The sequence below is a fragment of the Calypte anna genome, chromosome 5, assembly GCF_003957555.1.
Source record: "Calypte anna isolate BGI_N300 chromosome 5, bCalAnn1_v1.p, whole genome shotgun sequence".
Lineage (NCBI taxonomy): Eukaryota > Metazoa > Chordata > Aves > Apodiformes > Trochilidae > Calypte > Calypte anna.
Genome location: NC_044250.1, coordinates 408,944 through 428,527, shown reverse-complemented (window position 1 = coordinate 428,527; position 19,584 = coordinate 408,944). Strand labels below are relative to the sequence as shown.

Below are 19,584 nucleotides of genomic sequence, written 5' to 3'. Positions count from 1 at the left end.
GAGCTTTCTGCCAGGGCTGGCCATGCCTCAGCAGGAGCATTGGGGCCGCCTCCATCCTGTCCGCTGCCGGTTGGTGACAATCCGACTGCCACCATCCCCGTGTCCCCTCCCCCGCAGCTGCGCAGCCACCACCCCGATTGTCCTCCTGTGCCCTGGGCTCCTCACGCAGCTGAAGGTCCCTGGCAGGACGAGCTACCTGTGCCTGCCAGACCTCCTCCGGGATGCTCTCCTCCGGGATGCTCTCCTCCCTGCCCGGGAACCGCGGCCTCCGCGCGGCCCCTGAGCTCTCCTGGAATAATCCAGGAGGATTTCCTCCTCTGGAGCTGAATCCCTGCTGCTCCATGTCCTCCACCTGGCAGAGGAGCCCGTGCCTGGGGGCTCCATGGGGTTTTCCCAGCGATACAGACGGGATCTGCTCCGTGTCCTACCCCTGTGCCTGTCCCACCAGTTCTGTCCGCTCTGGTAGTCCCACGAGTGTTCCCAGCGAGACTGGGACCTGTTCCAGGATCGGCTCCTTCTCCTGTGCCATTCCCTGGCGGAATCCCAGGCCGCATGCTGTCGGTTCTGTCTCCTTACCGAGGAGGTTGGTAAGCCCCATTGGGGCCCCAGAGCTTCCTCGTCGTGAGCAGCGTCCCAAGCCCTGCTCCGCTGCTGCCTCCTGCTCCTGGAGGAGTTGGAGCGGCCATCCCGGTGCCGCCTCCTGGACCTGCTTCGTCCTCTCCCTGTGTCCCTGTCGTGGCCATCCTGGTGCTGCCTCCTGGACCTGCTTCGTACTCTCCCTGTGTCCCTGGCATGGCCATCCTGGTGCTGCCTCCTGGACCTGTTTTGTCCCCTCTCTTCATCCCTGGCATGGCCATTATGATGCTGCCTGCTGGACCTGCTGCGTCCCCTCCCTGGGTCCCTGGCGTGGCCATGCTGGTGCTGGCTCCTGGGCCTGTATGGGTCCATCCAGGGGGCCCTGGCACGGCCATCACCGTGCTCTCTGTGAGGAGATCCAGGGTGCTGGCCTGAAGAACGCAGCCACCTCCCTTCCCTGTTGATGTCGTCCGAGTCGTCCTGCTCCTCGTGGTTGTGGGTTTGCAGCTGGGGGAAGGTGGCACGAAGGGACTGCTGGAAGTGTGGGCTTGAAGTTGGGCTGTGTGCCCACTCCAGAACACAGCGCACACAGAAGCAGTGCCTGCAGCCAGCAGCACAGGATGCACTGCTGAGGGTGTCCTGGCACTGTGGGCACAGCTCATCCTCAGAGGTGGCCTGGCACATGTGGGTGATGCTGGCAGGATGGGGAGAGGTGCCCTGGGCTGCTGGGTCCTGGGCTGCAGGGTCCTGAGCTGTTGGGTTCTGAGCTGCAGGGTCCTCCTGAGCTGCCAGGTCCTCCTGAGCTGCCAGGTCCTCCTGAGCTGCCAGGTCCTGAGCTGTCAGGTCCTCCTGAGCTGCCAGGTCCTCCTGAGCTGTCAGGTCCTCCTGAGCTGCAGGGTCCTGAAATGCAGGGTCCTCCTGAGCTTCCAGGTCCTGAGCTGCCACATCCTGAGCTTCCAGGTCCTCCTGAGCTGCCAGGTCCTGAGCTGTCAGGTCCTCCTGAGCTGCCAGGTCATGAGCTGTCAGGTCTTGAGATGCAGGGTCCTGAGCTGCCAGGTCCTGAGCTGCCAAATCCTGAGCTGCCAGGTCCTGTGCTGCCCGGTTCTCCTCCTCTGCCATCTCCTGCTGCAACGGGAGTTGCACAGTGAGGAAGGAGCTGGAAAGTGTTCCCACTCTGCTCCCTGGTCAGGGACCTTGCTGCAGGGAGCTGCTGCTCACACTGCAGGTGCCAGAGGTGACCCTGAGAAGGGACTTGGAGACTCAATAAGCAGAGAAGCCCCCTGGGTGCAGAGGGATTTGCTTTGGCTCTCAGTCAGATCTGGAGGTCTCAGACTGGACTGGATGCCTGAGCCTTCCTTCCTGCTCCTCTCCCAGGCTCTGGAAGCCCAGCACTGGACACAGTAGGTTCTGCAGATGGGGTTTTCACCCCCTGTTACCAAGGCTGGAACTCATCCGGGTGGGGTCAGCAACAGCATTGTCGTGTCACCAGAGAGTCACAATGACCCCCCCCAACATTCCTCATTTCAGGCCTGGGGCAGCCCTGAGAGGCCACAGAGCTGTCCTGGTGCCTGGGGGACATTGTCTGCAGGAGGGGAGATGAAGACCCCCATCCCACAAAGTCCCCGATGAGGGCACGGGGAGGATCACCAGGGCCACCAGCAGGACACAGGGCACTGGTCCTGACCTCCTGCACCCCCAGCCCTCTGCTGCTCTGCTTGGGAAGATGGGGAACACTTTCCAGCGTTTCCTATCCCTGTCCCTGCAACTCAGAGAGGTCAGTCATGGAATTAGGGAATCATGGAGGGGGTTGGGTTGGAGGGACCCTGGAGCTCACCCAGTCCCACTCCTGCCACGGGCAGGGACACCTCCAGATTGCTCCAAGTCCTGTCTGACCTCGCTGATGGTGCCCTCAGCTCCACAGCCACCATCCTGCCAGGGAGCAGGAGCACACAGGAATGTCCCTGGTGCCACCCATCTGCTCCAGGACAGTCCCTGGCATTTGTGGCAGCAGATGCAGGACCCTGGGGCAGAGCTGTCACCTCTTCAGCCCATCCCTCCATCCACTTGCTGCTGCCTGCGGGTTGTGTCTGGGGGGCAGGTGATGGATGAGCTTTGTGTCCCTTCTGTTTGCAGCAGGAGATGGCAGAGGAGGACAACGGGGCAGCCCAGGAGGAGCTGGCAGCCCAGGGCACCTCTTCCCCTGCTGCCACCCCCAGCCAGGTGCCCCAGGCTGCACTGATGGATGCCTCCAGGACGGAGATTTGCCCCATCTGCCAGGACAGCCTCAGCAACACAGCCTTCCTGAGCCCCTGCTGGCACAGCTTCTGCTTGCCCTGCATCCTGCAGTGGGGGTGCAGCCACCCCACTTGTCCCCTCTGCCGGGGAAGGTTTTCCTACATCTGCCAGCAGCTGCCACCCAGCCAGGAGGAGCTGCACCCCCTGGAGCTGTGCAGAGGGAAGGGAGCTCAGCCTGGGGCTGCAGGAACCACGGCAGCCATGGGACACCACAGACCTCACCCCTGGGGCCAAGGTGGTGGCCAGACCAGGGACCAGGACAGGCCCCCAAACCTCTTCCAGGGACAGAACCTCAGTGGCCTCACCAGGACTCCTCAGAAGGTCCAGAGCAGCTCCCCTTGGTGTCAGGTCTCTGGCCACCCCAGGGTCCCAGAAAAGGTCCGATTCAGACCCCCCCTGTGGGGAGTCAGTGGCCTCACCAGGGTCCAGCAGAGGGTCCAGAGCAGGTCCTCTTGGTGTCAGCTCTCTGGCCACCCCAGGGTCTCAGAAAAGGTCCGATTCAGACCCTCCTTGCGAGGGCTCAATGGCTGCACCAGAGCCCAAGGCAGGAACCAGAGTGGGTCAGCTCTGCAGCAGGGTGATGGCCATGCAGAACCCCAGGAGAGTGCCCAGTGCCTGTCCCCCCAGCAGCACCTCAGTGGGCAGCCCAGAGCCCCAGAGGAGGTCCAGAGCAGGTCCCCTGTGCAGCACCCTGATGGCCATACCAGGGTGGAGGAAATCATCTGGGACAGGTCCAGGTCCCTGTTGTGCCACACCAGGACCCGAGAAGGAATCTGGAGCAAATCCCCTTGGGGGCAGGATGATAACCATGGCAGTGTCCAAGAGAGGATCCAGAGGTCCCCTTTGTGCCAGCTTGGTGGCCACACCAGGGCCCAGGAGAGGGTCCCAGTCAGGTCCCAGATGTGGGATCTCAATGGATGCAGAGGAGCTCATCCCTGCCCAGGGAGCAGGAGGCAGGGGCAGGACGGGGCTCAGGATGCTGCTGGCACAGAGGGAAGGTCTGCAAGGCCCAAAGGGGACATCACAGCCCCCTCAGAGAGGAGTGGGCACCAGCAGGGAACGGGCTGGGATTCCTCAAGAGAACAGGATGGGAGAAGGAGCTGATCCCAGGGCAGGTCCCACAGCCCCAGAAGGAAGCCAGGACCAGCAGAGGAGGGGTCAGGATCAGCTCTAAGCCCTCTGAAGGTGACATCCTGGCTTCCTCCAGGGGAAGGCCATGCCAGTGCCATCAGCATGGGGGTTACAGTTCCTCTGGAGGAAGGCAGGTGCCAAGGAGCTGATCCTGGCAGAGGGCTCAGAGCTGGTGGCAAATGAAGGACTCCAGGAGGTGGTGGGAAGGGACCACCCAGTCCTGGGCTCCCCAGGGCTGTTCCAGACACAGCCTCCTGAGCCCTCTGCCTGGCCAAGCACCCCCCTCCAAATATAAAGATGTTCCTTCTGTCATTTGGTGTCTTTTGATGTGTCTGAACAACCTGGGTGGGTGCTGGGAAAGGGCCCCTGGGTGCATCTGGATTGTCCTCCCCAGACCCCATCATCTCCTCCTCTGGGTGTTCCTCATCAGGTACCTCTTGGGTCAGGGAAGAAGCTGAGGGTCTCCTATCCCCCCCCCCTCAGCCCCTGGGCAGTTGCTGGAGCAGCTGAGCATCTCCTCAGTGGATCCCTGGAGCTGTTTTCTGCTGGAGGGCAGAAGGCTGGTCCCACCAACAGAAAAACCAGGAAAACCCATAGAATTCAAGCAGTGGTGCAAAGCAGAGGCTGGGGCACCCAGGAGTCTGTGTGAGGGTCAGGTATGGGGGTGCCAAGCTCCAGAGTTTTTGCCCCCATCTGAGGGTGGGCAATGGTCCCCCTGTCCCCATCACCCCGTGTTTGAGCCACTCCCTGGCTTCATGGGATTTGCTTTTCTTCCCCAGAATCCTGCTGCCCAGGGACCTCCCCTTGCCCCAGGTTTCCCACCAGCTCTGTGTTCACCTCGAGGCACAGCTCCTGTGCTGGGAAAGCCCTGGGAAGACAGACAGAGGTCACATCCTGCCCGGGGGGCCCTCTGTGCCAGGCTGTATTTTGCTAGTTTAGAATTATAAACTGTCAAAACAACAAATCTGCTGCAAGAGTCAAACAAAACAAAAGAAAAAGGTTGTTGGAAAAGTGCAAATAGGCTGAGAGAGTCTTGAGGGAGAGCGAGCAAGGCTGGGCCAGCAGTGCTCTGGAAGTGGCCAGCTGGCCACAGGCTGGGGCAATCTGTCCTTAGGAGGTCTTTATAAAAACAGGCACCTCTTCCAGGCTGGCAGAGTAATTCCTGAGGATGGTGCCCCCATCAAAGACACGGGCAGTGCTGGTGTCCATCCACAGGTGCCCTTCCCCAGGCAGGTAGATATCTCTCCATGTCTGCCCTTTTTCTGTTACTGGAGCCACCAGGACCTGCAGGGAGAAGAAGAAAAGAAAAGGGGTGTAGCAGGGGAGGATCAGCCAGGATGTCCCCTGGGATGTCCCAAAGGATGCTGAGGTTCTTCCCTCTCCCCCCACAGAGGAGATGGGGGGATCTGGCTCCCGGCTGGAAATGAGAGGATCCATCCAGCAGAGGCCAAAGCTGGCGAGCACAAGGCTTCCAGAACTGCACTGAGATTGGTTTTTTCCTATTAAACTAAGGAACAAATTCCTCCTGAGCTTTGCTGTTGGCATTGGGGCTTTTTTAGGGAGACAATGTCCCCACAGTCAGCAGCATCCCCACATCAAGATGGATGAACACCTCCTGCAGGGGGGCTGCAACACTTTGGACTGAGAACCAGGCTTTTAGTGAAACAAAAGCAAAAAAACCCAAAACCCCAGCTGTAGGAACTGTCAAAATCTTGAGCTGGGATCCAGGCAAAGCAGGAGGAACAAGGATAAAGCACTGCTGCTGCACAAAGTCTCCTTATAAAACAGGGAGGACGGGGCACAGCGTTCTTCAAGAAAAGTCTTTTTGGAAGGCCTGAATTTCCTTTCCAAGGCCTTTTTTGGCCATCTATGGCCCAGGGAACACTTCATCACCTGCACTGGGATCAGAGGGACACATCACAGGGAGGGGACATCCCCACCAGAGAGGGGGTGGCAGCAGCACTGTCACTTGTCACCTGGTTTGCCCTCGGTGCCCCTGGGAGGACACCCAGCCCACCACCTCCTACCTCATCTCCAATGAGGAACTCGTCCTCGATGGTCAGAGCAGTGGGGTCTGTGGGGCTGAGCCACCAGGCTGGCCGGAAGATGGGGAAGCCCATCCGGAGCCATTCCTGGCTGGATCTGATCAGGAGGGGCACAACAAAGTCCCGGTGCCTCTCTATGCACTGACGGGTCAGGTTCAGGACCTGCAGTGGGCAGGGAGGAACAGACCCTCAGGACAAGTCCCTCACACCATGAACAGCAAAGCAAGCTGAAGAAAGAATGAATATTTATGTATCTCTCTTTCTGTTTCTTGGGTTTTTTCCCCAGTTTGGTCTTGAGCACTGCCAGGGATGGGGCAGCCACAGCTTCTGGGGGCAACCTGGGCATCCAGGGGCTCAGCACCCTCACCCCAAAGGATTTCTCCCTCCCTCCCTTCCTCCCTCCCTGCCCAAGATCTCCTCTCCATCTCCCCTCTCCCAGCTGCAAACCCTTCCCCCTCATCCCATCCCTCCAGGCCCTTGTCCCAAGTCCCTCCCCAGCTTTCCTGGAGCCCCTTCAGGCACTGGGAGCTGCTCCAAGGGCTCCCCAGAACCTTCTCCTTCTCTTCTCCATGCTGAACACCCCCAACTCTCTCCCCCTGGCTCCAGAGCTGCTCCAGCCCTCCCAGCAGCTCCAGGGCCTCCTCTGGACTGGCTCCATCAGGGACATACCCAGGCATCACAGCAGAGCCAGGGTGGTTTGCTGAAAGCCATCACGGGGAGGAAGGTGACAATCTGCAGCCACCGCACGTACAGCTCCGTGTCCCCTGGGGTGTCACCAGCCAGGCTCCCTCCTGGGGGGGACAAGGAGCTGAGTGAGGCTGCCTGGGAGCTGCCTCCTGAAACCTACAGCACGAGTGGGTTGTCTGGTTGTTTGGTTGTTGTCAGTTCCCCTGCTGATTCCCTGACAATGTTCATCTCAAGTCAGCCCAGCAGAAAACTGGGGACCAGGAACCAAGTTCTTCAAGCAGAGGCTGCAGAAACCCCTCCCTGAGCAACCACTGCAGAAAACCCTGCAGCAAAGGCAGGGATGGGGCAGGGGGAGGAAGCAGGGCAGGAATTATTACCTACAACATCGGGGATGAAGAAGTTGTATCCCAGGAGGCTGTAGTGCAGCACGGAGGGAATGAGCCCCTTCAGCCCAGCGTGGCTCCAGTCTGAGTGCAAGGGGCTCATCTGGATGAAGAACGGGAGGTGACTGGAGCTGGGGGGGACAAGCACAAACCCTGAGTTACCAGGGGGCTGGCAGGAACCAGAGCTCCCTGGTGCTTGGCTGTCCCAGCAGCTGCTGAAGCAAGGTGCAGGTTTCTCCAACCTCTTGGCATCCCCCTTGGAGGGAAACCAGTGCTGCCCAGTCCCACTCCAGCCACTGCACCCATCAGTCTGGTAACCAAATCCTCCTCCTTCTCCCAAAACCCCCAGTCAAAGCTGTTGTTCTCCTCATGAGGAGCACGTGGTGGTCCACACCTTGATGGCAGCACAGCCATGCTCTGGGCTGTAACTGTGTCCTCACATGGCAGGAAAACACTCACAAAAGACATACCCAGGACACCAGCTGGAGTATAAGCTTTTTTTTTCTTTTTACAGAAATATTTCTGTAAAATGCTTCTGCCTTGGCTTTATCTGGGGGGAGGCAGGGGTCATGCCATCAGGCAGCCTGGTGCAGAAGACAAAGTTTCTGCTGGCCCAGAAGGGTCAAATCTGAACCTTTATTGTGAGATTTGGCTTGAAAAATGGTCTGGAGCTCCTCTGAGCAGCAGGGTTGAGGTCTGAGCCTGCTTGCTCCTGGGGTTTGGTTTCCTCCCAGCCCTGTGCTGACTTTCCATCTCGGGGGGAGGTGAGGCTGAGGCAATGGTTGGTGAAACTCTCGTGGTGTGGAAATGCCCACCAGGAAAGGCACAATCCTAGGTGGACTAAAAATGGTTAGAGAAGGGGCTCTTTCCACCACTGTGGTTGTGCAGCTGGCTGAGTGAGAGCCCATGAGCCCATCACCACCCTGGCAGGTGGAACTTTGCCTTTTCTTTCAAAACAAACTATTCTGAAGCTGCCTTCTCCTGGGATTTGCCATCATTGCCTCATCCACACCAGGAAATGTCATTCTGCAAAGATCCTGTGTAACCCTTTGCAAGAGGAGGTATGAGAGTGACCCCTCCCTAGACCTCCTCCCCAGTGGTCCCCTGGGTGCTGAGGGGTGCCTGGGAACCCCAAGGGCACACTTAAAGCATCACCTTGCCCCCCCTCCCCAGGGGCCATCAGCTCCAGCAAAGCATCTTCCCCCCCTGGTACCCACCTGGCCCCAGCACTGATGATGGTGGCATTTCCCAGTCTGGCCAGTGCTGCCACCAGTGCCTGGGTGTACCGGTCCCCCTCCAGCTCAGGGGGAGGTGGGACAGCTTGCTCCAGGAAGGAATTGCCCTCCACCCCTTCAAAGGCCACGTAAGTGGCTCCCAGCTCCTGCTGCAAGCGCCGGGCACGTGCCAGGTACCAGCTCAGGGCCACCTTGCTGGTGACATTCAGGCGGGCACAGAGCTGACCCCTCCACATGGTCAGCAGCGGGATCTGGGAGGGGAGAAATGGTTTTCAGACCCTTAAAATATCTGCTGGAGCCTTAGGATATCCACGAGGCCCTTAAAGTATCCACCTGACCCTTAAGGTACCCGTTAAACCCTTCAAATACCAGTCTGACCCTCAGGACATCCCACCAGGGCAGGGGCTGGAGGTGCCAGCTCTGCCTTCCTCCTGCCCGACCATGCCTGGCACCATCAGAGTGCAACCTGTAAAGGTGCAAACCCCCCTCACACCCCCCACCCAAAAGCCAAACAGGCTGGAGCTGATAGCAAACAATTAACACAAAACCTTCTGGTAAGGGTGGGGAGTGATGGGATGAGGGGTGTTGGCTTTAAACTGGGAGAGGGGAGATGGAGAGGAGATCTTGGGGAGGGAGAAATCCTTTGGGGTGAGGGTCCTGAGCCCCTGGGTGCCCAGGTTGCCCCCAGAAGCTGTGGCTGCCCCATCCCTGGCAGTGCTGAAGGTTGGATGGGGCTTGGAGCCCCCTGGGCTGGGGGAGGGGTCCCTGCCCATGGTGGGGGTGGCACTGGGGGGGATTTAGGGTCCCTCCAACCCAAACCAGTCTGGGATTCTGTGGCAAAAGACAAGTGGGAGGGTGTGGTACCGAGCAGCCCCCGGGGCTGGGCTGGAGGCCAAGCCAGGAGCATCCCAGGTCCTGATGATCCCGCAGGGAACGCAGGAAGAGCCGGGAGGAAACGGGAACGTAGGGAGAGAGTGTGATGGAGAGCTGCAGGGGGGAGATCAACGAGGGGGCCCAGGCACCCCCTGACTCCTGCCTCTTCCCCCCTGCCTCGGGCACATTGTCCTGCAGGAGGAAGAGACAGGGAGGGGAAAAAAATATAAAAATAATAAAAAAAAGAAAAGGTTCTTTTTTAATAGGGGTGTTGGGATTTTATAGGTAGGGTAGTTACGGGGGCTGATCCTGGAGCAGAGGAGGCTGAGGGGAGACCTTGTGGCTCTCTGCAACCCCCTGAGAGGAGGTTGGAGCCAGGGGGGGTCGGGCTCTGCTCCCCAGGAACAAGGGATGGGACAAGAGGAACTTTGGGCACAACTCAAGTTGTGCCAGGGGAGGTTTAGGTTGGAGCTGGGGAAGAATTTCTGCCTGGAAAGGGTTGTCAGGGCCTGGCCCAGGCTGCCCAGGGCAGGGCTGGAGTCCCCATCATCCCTGGAGGGGTTTCAGAGCCTGGGGATGTGGGGATGAGGGACATGGGACACTGCTGTGGGAACAATGATCTTAAAGGACTTTTCCAACCCAAACAGTTCCATGATTCACAGGAGCTGGTGGTGCAGCTCTCCATTTGTGCCATGGCTCAGCAGCCTGGGCAGACCATAAACCAAAGGACAGAATTATTCTCTATTATCCCTCCCCCAAAAAAGGAAGATAAAAGGGGAAGAAAGACTGGAAAGACCTAAAGTTGGAAATAAAAAGAAAAAAGAAGGAAACAGATTTACTGCCACGGGGGAAAGGCAATAATTATAAGGGCTGAAGAACCAGACTACAGATGTGTCCAGGGGAACATCTGGAAGCTGAGCTGGGTGCTGGCAGGGGGGGATGGATGTACCTCAGCAGCAAGGACGATGGTGCTGTGCTCCCCCAGCGCCAGGGACCCCCTCCTGCAGCCGGTGCCGCTTCAGCCTCCTGGCCAGAGACCTCAGACCCCGCTTGATTTTGGCAGCAGAGCCCTCGGGTCCCTGGTACCTCCAGATGGGAGCCCTGCGCGGCCGGGACGAGACGGGGTTTTGGCACCCGGTGCCGGGGACAGCAAGGAGGGCTCGGGAAACGTCCCCGAGGTGTGGGGGGAAGGAGGATCTCACCCCAGGAGGGCCATGTCGGGCAGGGCCCGGGCCTGTCCCCCCCGCTGGCCGCCCAGGTGCCGCTGCGCGGCCGCCACGTCGGGGCTGACACAGAGCTGGTACCGCAGCGGCACCGCCGCCATCCCCGCCCGCGTCCCCAGGCAGAAGTGACGATCGCTCTCCAGCCAGAGGAAGAGGGGCACCTCGGGGGCCACCGTCACCGTCACTCCTGTGGGGGGGAGAGAAGAGGGACACGGTGTCGGGCTGAGCACCCAGGTCCCCCCCGGACCCGCCCCGACTGGTTCGTGTCAGGAGGAAATTCTCCACGGAGAGGGTGATGGGGTGTGGGGATGGGCTGCCCAGGGAGGGGGGGATTCCCCAGCCCTGGAGGGTTTTAAGAAGAGCCTGAATGTGGCACTGAGTGCCCTGGGCTGGGAACCACGGGGGGAGGGGATCAAGGGGGGGATTTGATGATCTCAGGGGGGTCCTTTCCAACCCGGATGGTTCTGTGATGCTGGCTGGGGAAGAACATCCCCACCCTCTGCTCCTGCCCATCCCTTTTCACCTCCAAAAGGGCTCTCAAGGGCTGGGGTTGCTCCCTTCCTTGCCTTGCTGCTCCCTGTTCAGCTCCAGCAGCAGCTTCAGCTTCACCCATGTTGGGCAAAGTGATCAGTTTTGGGGGGGAATAGCTGAATTTCAGGGTTTTGCAGAATAACCCAAGTATCTACCCAAAAAATGACGACAGCAACTAAACCCCCTCAGCATCAGGGACCTGTCAAGGTGAAGCCACTCAAGAGGAGCTGGAGGATGTGGGCACAGAGCTCTGCTCCTCACCAGGAGCACGGGATCCCTGGGGTGGCTTGGGTCACCTCAGGCACCCACTCAGAACCAGGGACTGATGCTCAGGATCCTCTCCTTCCCCTTGGCAGGATATTTCTACCTGGGAGACACCTTTCCCATGCCTCACCTGGATGCCAGGGGTGAGGAGAGGGATGGAACCAACAGGACATGGGATGGGGAAGGGTGTGATTACCTGTCGAGCCTAAAAAATATCTGTCCAGAACAGGTCCAAATCCTTCAGGATTCCTGGCAAAGTCACTGCTGACAAAGGGCTGGGCCTGGCTCTCAGCCCGGTTGAGTGGCCAGCGGGGGGTGCGGGTGGTGGCCCCTCCATACCAGGAGATGTTGGCCATGGAGAAGCAATCCTGGGGGGAAAAGCCAGCCCAGGTTAGGCTGCTGCCCAGCAAGAACAAACCCAGCCCAGGAGGTGTTGGGGTTTGCTGCAGGAAGCTGCTGGTGCTCACTACCCCCTCTCTGCAGCTCACCAGTGGGAGATGGGGAGCTTTAAGTTTTTCCTGGACAAGAACAAGAGCTGAGCTTCCAGGCACAAAAAACGGTGAAATTCTGCCTGGTGCCTCCACTGCTCAGCCTGAGGTTTATTGAAGTTGTCAAATGGGGTAAGGGCAGGAGGAGGAAAAAAAAACCCAGCAAGAGTCACAAGCCTGAGTTATGCACTTTGCCTTAAAGAACAAAAGGAGCCTTAACTGCAACGTCTGAACTCTCATTAAAGCCTAAGGTGACAATTCTGCTTCCTTTCCCCCTCCTGTGTCTGCATGCAACACGCTCTGGGTGCAGGGATGAGAAAATCCCACTGGGGGAATGAAACTGCCTGAACACCCAGGGTTCAGCCTTTAAAATAAAAAGGAAATTACATGTAGGGAGAATAAAACAGCTCTTCCCCAAAGTCAGAGGGTTTTAGAGGAATTTAAATAACATCAATCACTGTGAAGCAGCCGGGGGGGCCCAGAGGCAGCCCTGCACCCACCACCCATCACCAGCAGTGAGCTTTAGCATCCCCAGGATGAGCTGGCAGGGAGATGCTGATGTTTCTGCTGCTCCTCGTGGTGCCACCACAGTGCCCCGGGGTCGTGGGGACTGACAAGAAAAAGCAGTGTCCTTGGTGAGGCTGAAAAACCCCTTAGGGTGCTGGGGACACTCCTCACAGGGCTGGGGGGCAGGGGAGCAGCAAGCCAGCCCCAAAAGCCAGTGCTCCAGGGGGGTGTCCCACCTTCAGCCCGCCTCCTGTCAGAAGCCATCAGCTTTCCCTCAGAGGCTCTCAGTGTTCTGCCAAAGCAGGGGATCAGTGGGGCTTAGCAACCCTCGTGACTGCACAGCCTGGGACAGGATTCCCCAAAAGCCCCCCCAGGGGATCCGGGCCTGCAGGCTGGGGTGGGCAGAGAGGGACCCAACACAACCCAACACAACCCAACCCCACCACAGCCCAACCAAACACAACCCAACCAACCCCATCACAACCCAACCACAACCCCATCACCACCCAACCAACCCCAACCCCCCCATCCATCACCCCATCCCCAGCAGCTCCAGGAGCTCCCCATCTTCTTCCTGCCAAGGGGCAGACAGAGGTTCAGTCTCACTCAGGGGTGGGGACAGGGGGTGTAAATTATTAAAGTGGAAACCCTGGAGGCTCCGATAGCTCTGCCAGGTGTCAGCTGAACGAGTCACACCAGCTAGGAGAGGGGGGAGAAGAAAAAAAGGCTCTTCCTAACTCTACAGTGTCACTGGATTATGTTTTCTAATAGTTGGGTTTTATGGGGGGGTTGGTTGTATAAAAAAAGGGGGGAAATAACTCTTCTATCTCTCCCTCTTCTCCCAGACACCCCAAATGGATGGGGGCGAGGCCACAGGTGGGCTCAGGCAACCCCTCCCACCCCCCAAAATGACTTCATGGGTGATTTAGGGGGAAAATCCCCAAGGATCCCATCCCACTCCCTTGCCTGTCCCCAGGACCCCCCACAACAGGACCCCGTGGGCTGACGAGGTTTTTCCTTCCCCTCCCTCCAGCTCGTTTTGAGTCTGCTTTTATTTAGCAAGGGAGAGAACTGGGAAAGATGCAAAGGGGAAAGAAACAAAACACAACAAGTTCCCATAACTTTTTGGAGCAGCAGGGAGGGATGGATCCCCTCCCCAGAGAGCTGCCCATTGTGTCTGTGGTTGGAAGGGACCTGCTGAGCTCCTCGTGCCTCTCGCCAGCATTGTCATCTGGAGTAGTTATTTATTTGGTCTCTATATAAACACGGTTTCCCCACCCTGGGGTCACCATCGTGGCCCCAGGAGAAGGTGGCTGTGGCCCCTCCGTGGTTTTGGGGCTCAGCTTCAAGGCATGAGGGGATTTTCCCAGCCAGGACCCTTTGGAAGATGGGGTGTCCTTCACCCCAAAGCTGGGGCTGCCCCATCCCTGGACCTGCTGAAGGTTGGATGGGGCTTGGAGACCCCTGGGCTGGTGGGAGGTGCTCTTGGCACTGGGTGCTCTGCACGGTCCCTTCCCACCCAAACCCCTCTGGGATTCTACGCTGTCCCCCCACAACCCTGCTGGGAATCGGCACGTCCAACCCACAGACCCTCCCCTTTTTGCCTTGTTTACCCTCAAACCCCACGAAGGGCCATGGTTGGGGGCGGGTGGGGTGTGTAGGGTGTCCCCCCTACCTTCAGCCGGACGTCGGGGCGCAGGGGGGTCCAGTGGACGCTGTAGCACTCGGTGTTGGGGGCCGGGGGGGTCTCCAGGGAGAGCCGGAGCTCGGCGTCCTCCTCCCAGGCGTAGCAGAAGAGGCGCCCGTCGTGCCAGCAGTAATCCCGGGGAGGAGGGGGCTCGGCAGCCGGGACCCCCCCCCACCGCGATCACCGCCGCCGTCCGCCCCCCCGGCAGCCCCCGCAGGAGCAGCGCTCCCCTCCGCCGCTCCCACAGCATCCCCCCCGCACCGCCCCGCAGCACCCACTCCTCCGGGGACTGCTCCAGCGCCTGCCAGGAGATGATGCCGATGGTCATGGTGAAGAAGACGGCCACCCCCAGGCATCCCAGGGCGCCCTTCCAGGGCTCCGTCATCTCCCTGATGCCCAAAGTCCAGGTGGACTCCGGGATCTGGGCGGTGTGGCGGGAGAGGGGCATCCCGGGACCCCCGAGGGATGCTCCGGCTCCTCTGCCTCCCCTCCTGCAGCAGCAGCAACAGAAGAAGAAAGAAAACCTTGGGCTTGGAGGGCGCCCAAGGAGGATTTAAAAAAAAAAAAAAAATTAAAAAAAAAGAAATAACGGAGCCACAACTCTGCGCAGCCATCCCGGGGGGAGAGGAGGCTCTGCTGCTCTGCAGCCTCCGCTGCGGGGCTCAGCCCCAAACCCCCCCGGGGGGACAGTCGGGCCCCTTGGCATGGCCGAAAGCTGCGGGAGGGGACACGGGGGGGGAGGGGGCAGCAGCTCAGACCCCCAGCCCCCCAGGTTTCGGGGCTGCTGCAGCAGCTTTGGGTTTACAAAGCGGCAGCAAATTGCCAGGAGGTGCTGGGAAAAAAAGGGCAGGGTGGGTAGGGAAAGAGGAGGGGATTTTCCATCTTTCCATCCCTCTTCCCTACAAAAGTATTAGATTTATGGTGGGGGGCTTATTCCCCCCAGGGACACCCCTTCCCCCCCCGCCGGGTTCCTTTTACCTGCAGGCAGGTGACAGGATGCTTCAGCTGCCCTCACAAAGCGGTCGGTGGTGCCCAGATTATTTTTCTGCTGTCGGGTTTTTTTTCCCCTCTTTCCCCAAGGTGGTTTTTTTCCTTCCCGGCCACCTCAGAGCTCTTTATAGCCCAGGGAACTTGAGCCGAGCAAACCCAGGAGCGTTATCCAAGCCGAGCCGTGTTCCGTTCCTTCCTTCCCTCCCTCCCTGCCACCCCGCTTCCCTCAGGCACCTGCATGGGAAACACAGGCAGGGAATTAAAAAAAACACAGCAAAACAAAAACAAAATAAAAAAAACCAACCAACCAAACAAACAAACAAAAAAAAACCAAAAAAAACCCAACTTCAAAAAGCCCAAACCCGAACACAACAAAAGCCCCACAATGTTTTAAAAAGCATTGATTTACACGGGAATCATTTAAATGGATTTTTATTTTTGGCCAGGTGATGGAGGTGGCTCTGGTTGAGCCCTTACCACACACCTGTGAATCCACCAGGGAGAAAGTGTCAGCAGTGCTGAGCCTCCTCATTGGCTGCTTTGGCTCTGTACAAATTGGACTCATGGAATTGTCCCGGCTGGAAGGGACCTTTAAAGTCATCCAGTTCCAACCACCCTGCCATGGGCAGGGACACCTCCCACTGATCAGGTTACCCAGAGCCCTGTCCAACCTGACCTTAAAACCTTCAAGGGATGGGTGGATGGATGGATGGGTGGATGGGTGGATGGGTGGATGGGTGGATGGGTGGATGGGTGGATGGGGCTTCCACCACCTCCCCGGGCAACCTGTGCCAGATATCTAGTAATTATTATTATAATCATAAAATATTATTTAGTATCACAATTTATTATTATTGCCCATCGTTATTACAATTTATAAGTAGTATTAATTATCATTATTAGAGCTATCTGATATAATTCATCAGTTACTATTTGTTATCACTCTCCATTATCATTATTAATGATTTTTTCATTACTACATTTTGGAGGATTTCCTCCTTGTTTCTCCCTCATGCTCAGTGAGGCTCCCCCAGGGTCGAGGTGCAGCTTGTGTCCCCCCAGCAGAACCCCCTTGGGACCATTCCCATCCCCACAGCACAGAAAATCTGGGATTTCCCTGCCCTGCTCCATGCCCCAGGCACTCACCTCCCCCCATTCCTTGCTCTGTCCCGGGGTGGTCAGGGCAGCCCTGGCTCTGATGAGCAGCACCACAGCCCGCTGGCTGCCCAGACATTTAAATCATAAATAAACAGAGATTTCCAAGGGTTTGCCCACTCTGCTTCCAGGTGAAACCCGACAAACCCAAGCCTGGAACCCACAGACAAGAGTGCTGCTCACCCCAGGAAATGCTGCTCGAGGGGCTCAGGGCTGTTCAGATCCACCAGGAAAACCCACAGCCGTGGGGCAGGCAAATCCTGGGAGGGGTCTTCCCCACCACCAGAATTAGGATTAACTTTTCCTTTCAGCTGGGAAAACATCCACTCAGGATGGGGAGGAAATTGGGTCCTCCAGGGGAGGACCAGCATCTCCCAGTGCCTGGCTGGGGCTCCAGAGCCAGCAGGAAAGGTTGGATCTAGGATGAGGAGGAGGAGTGAGGCAGGTGGAGATGGGGAAAAAACTCAACAAAACACCTCGTGAAAATAAACGGGGAAATATTGCAGAAAACAGGGAGAAGGAGGGGGCCTTCTGCCACCAGAGTGATGGGGAAGGCTGCAGGATGGGTGCTCTTTATGAGAGGTTTTATAAACCCACCTGCCCCAGCCAGGGCACAGTTTGGTTAAAAAACATACAGAAACGGGGCTGGGGAGAGAAAAAAAATGCTCTTTGGACTGGGGTGTTGGGGAGGGCTTTATCTTTCCATCCAGGGCAGAGAGGGATGGATGGGGACACGGTGATAGCCCTAAAAGCTGAGAAAAGCCACAGAGGAATCAGCAATTCCCCTTCCTCACCCCAAAAGGGGCTGTGGGGTGAGCACTGGGGTGATGTGGGAGAGCTGGAGGCAAAGCTGGGACACACGGGGGGCTGCGAGGGGGGCACCGGGATGGGGTACGGGGGGGGCTGCACCCGGGGAAAGGGGCAGGGGGGGGGTAAAAAAGAACCTTTCCTTATCCAGCAGCTCAAAACCCTTCCTTGCAGAGCAGGGAAAAATCCCGCTGGAGATTTTGGGCAAATCAGCCCCTCACACCCCCAGCTCAGCAGACAGGCTCCCAGCCCTCTCCCCACCCTCTCCCCACCCGATTTACATTTCTTTTTGGGGGTGGAGGAGCGGTTTTACCCTTTTTCCTGCCCATCACAAGCCGCAGCCCCACCTGGCTCCGGTGCCCAGCGGGAATCCGGGCTTCACCTCCCTTGCTCTTCCTCACACCGCCAAGAAAAACCTCTTCTGCTCCACTGCTTGCAGGAGAAAAGGAAAAAAAAAACCCAAACCAACACATTTTGGGGCAGTTCGCCTGGTTTGCAGCAACCCGACCTGTCCCGCTGGGCTTGCTTCTTGTTTTGGTTCGGGTTTTCCCCAGTCTTAAGTCCCCTCCTTGGCTGAACGAGGCAGCTTCACCCTGCCCGGACTTTGCAGCTCTGAGACCCCGAAATTAAAAAAGAAAAAGGCAGGGGGTGCTGCAGCTCCCGGCTGCTCCTTTGAAACCCTTCGGCTGTGAAATCCTCGCACCCTCCAGAGCCTTGGGCTGGGCGGGAGAGCTCAGCTGCCCAGCGGCTTAACAGGGAAAAAAAAGAAGAAAAAAAAAAAAGGAAGGAAGAAAAGGAAGGAAGAAAAGGAAGGAAGAAAAGGAAGGAAGAAAAGGAAGGAAGAAAAGGAAGGAAGAAAAGGAAGGAAGAAAAGGAAGGAAGAAAAGGAAGGAAGAAAAGGAAGGAAGAAAAGGAAGGAAGAAAAGGAAGGAAGAAAGGAAGGAAGAAAAGGAAGGAAGAAAAGGAAGGAAGAAAAGGAAGGAAGAAAAGGAAGGAAGAAAAGGAAGGAAGAAAAGGAAGAAAAACCGGTGATGCAGCTTTTAGAAATCTAAATCTCAGCCCCAGATGAGATTTTTTTTTTTCCCTCCCTCGAAAGCAATCCCGAATTTCTATGAACTCCCAGGCTGTTTATAGGGCAGTGAAGGGAGCAGGAGGAGCCCCCTGGGACTCGGGGCTGCACCCTAAGCCCAGGAAACTCGGCAGCTCCCAGAAATTCACATTTTGTTTTCTGCTCCGAGCTTAAACCCGAGCAATTCAGAGGAGGAGAGGTTGGGCATTGCTGGGGCTGGGGGTCCACAAGCAGCCCCTGCTCGGCAGATGCCACCAAACAGCTCCACACATCCCTCCAGAACCAGAACCATGCACCCCTCCTCCAGGGAACCCTTCACAAAGCCCAAACCCTCGGTTTTTTTTCTTTTGTCCGACTCCTCCGTGCTTGTCCTCAGCCCCTGCTGACCCCACCTGGGGTCTCCCCTCCTGAGCAAGGCTTTGGATGCTGGACCCCAGCCCAGCTGCAGAACGGGGTCACTTCTGGGGAGGGTCCCCCCAAACCAGAGGGTGCAGCAGGAACCACAGGGATTCCAGCACAGTGAGGAAGACTCAGGGAGCCAGGGGCTGCTGGGGAGGGGACCTGCAGGCGAGGGAGCTTCGGGAGAGGATTTCCCTCCTTCCTCTGCCTCTCCCAAGCTTCCCAGCGAGCAGCTCTGCAGCCCACACACCGAATTAAGGCACTGCCCTGGAGATGCCTTCTGGATGATGAGGCCGAAGCTCTCCGTGTCTCTCTGTGGAGCTGAGACACCACAGCCCAGGCACGGGCTGACCCAGGTGTGGGACAACCCCCTGGACCCCCGCGTGTCCCCTGGCATTTCCCAACAAACACCCAGGGGATGAGCACAGGACACCGACCCCTCCAGCAGTCTCTTTATTGTTATTATTGAGCACCCCTCAAGCCTGATGCCCTCCAAGGGTGGTTTGGGCTTTTCTTTTGGAGGTCTCCAAGGAAACTCAAGCCACAGCCCCCACTCGCAAACCCCCGGCTCCCACCCCCTGAATCCCCTTAAATGTCACTTTAGTGGCATTGTCCTGCCCAGCCAGGGAAGGCTTTCAGGTCCTGCAGCCCCTCCAGAACCCACACCCCCCGGGGGCTGCAAGGGGAAGGACCTCGGGCATCTCCTCTCCAGGGACCTGCTTGTAACTCACCTCCCCCAGCAGCTGCAGCCTCTGCTCCAAGGAAGCCAGAGACCTCCTCCTCCTCCTCCTCCTCCTTCTTCTTCTTCCTCCTCCTCTTCTTCTCTACTCCCTAAGCCCCACCACAGGGATTTGGGACTCACCACTCCCAAGAACCCACCCACGACGGATGTGGCATCCTCAAGACTTTATACCTGAGAGGGAAAACTCCCCCCCGGAGAGCCCTGAAGGCTTTTTGCAATCAGCCCTGAGGAGCTCCTCTTCCTCCCTGCCAGCAGCCGAGCCTGGCACTAATGAGCTTTCCTGCTAATTACAGCTGGGGAGCCTGGCAGAGCCACCTGCAGCTCCAGCCAGAAACCCCCCCGGGGGCTGCAGGGGCTTCAGCCACGAAGTGCTCAAGGACACCCAAAACCTCTGCAGCAGGGAGAAAAGCTGAGGCAGACATCCAGGATTGAACTGGGGAGTGGTTTGGGTTGGAAGGAACCTTCAGGGTGATCCCGTGCTGTGGGCAGGGATGGGA

At 58.0% G+C, this 19,584-nt stretch overlaps 1 protein-coding gene across 1 annotated transcript; it reads right to left on the bottom strand.

Annotated features, from left to right (window-relative positions):
* Window positions 1–4,979: 4,979 nt before the first annotated feature.
* LOC103539554 (SITS-binding protein) lies at window positions 4,980–14,979 on the bottom strand. The gene is given in 13 exon segments (XM_008506065.2): window positions 4,980–5,286; window positions 6,030–6,209; window positions 6,717–6,838; window positions 7,112–7,248; window positions 8,335–8,603; window positions 9,217–9,417; window positions 10,175–10,216; window positions 10,218–10,326; window positions 10,428–10,635; window positions 11,440–11,611; window positions 13,914–14,096; window positions 14,098–14,416; window positions 14,904–14,979. Coding segments are annotated over 12 exon segments (2,073 nt in total). The 5' UTR covers window positions 14,374–14,416; window positions 14,904–14,979; the 3' UTR covers window positions 4,980–5,112.
* Between the last annotated feature and the right edge of the window lie 4,605 nt (window positions 14,980–19,584).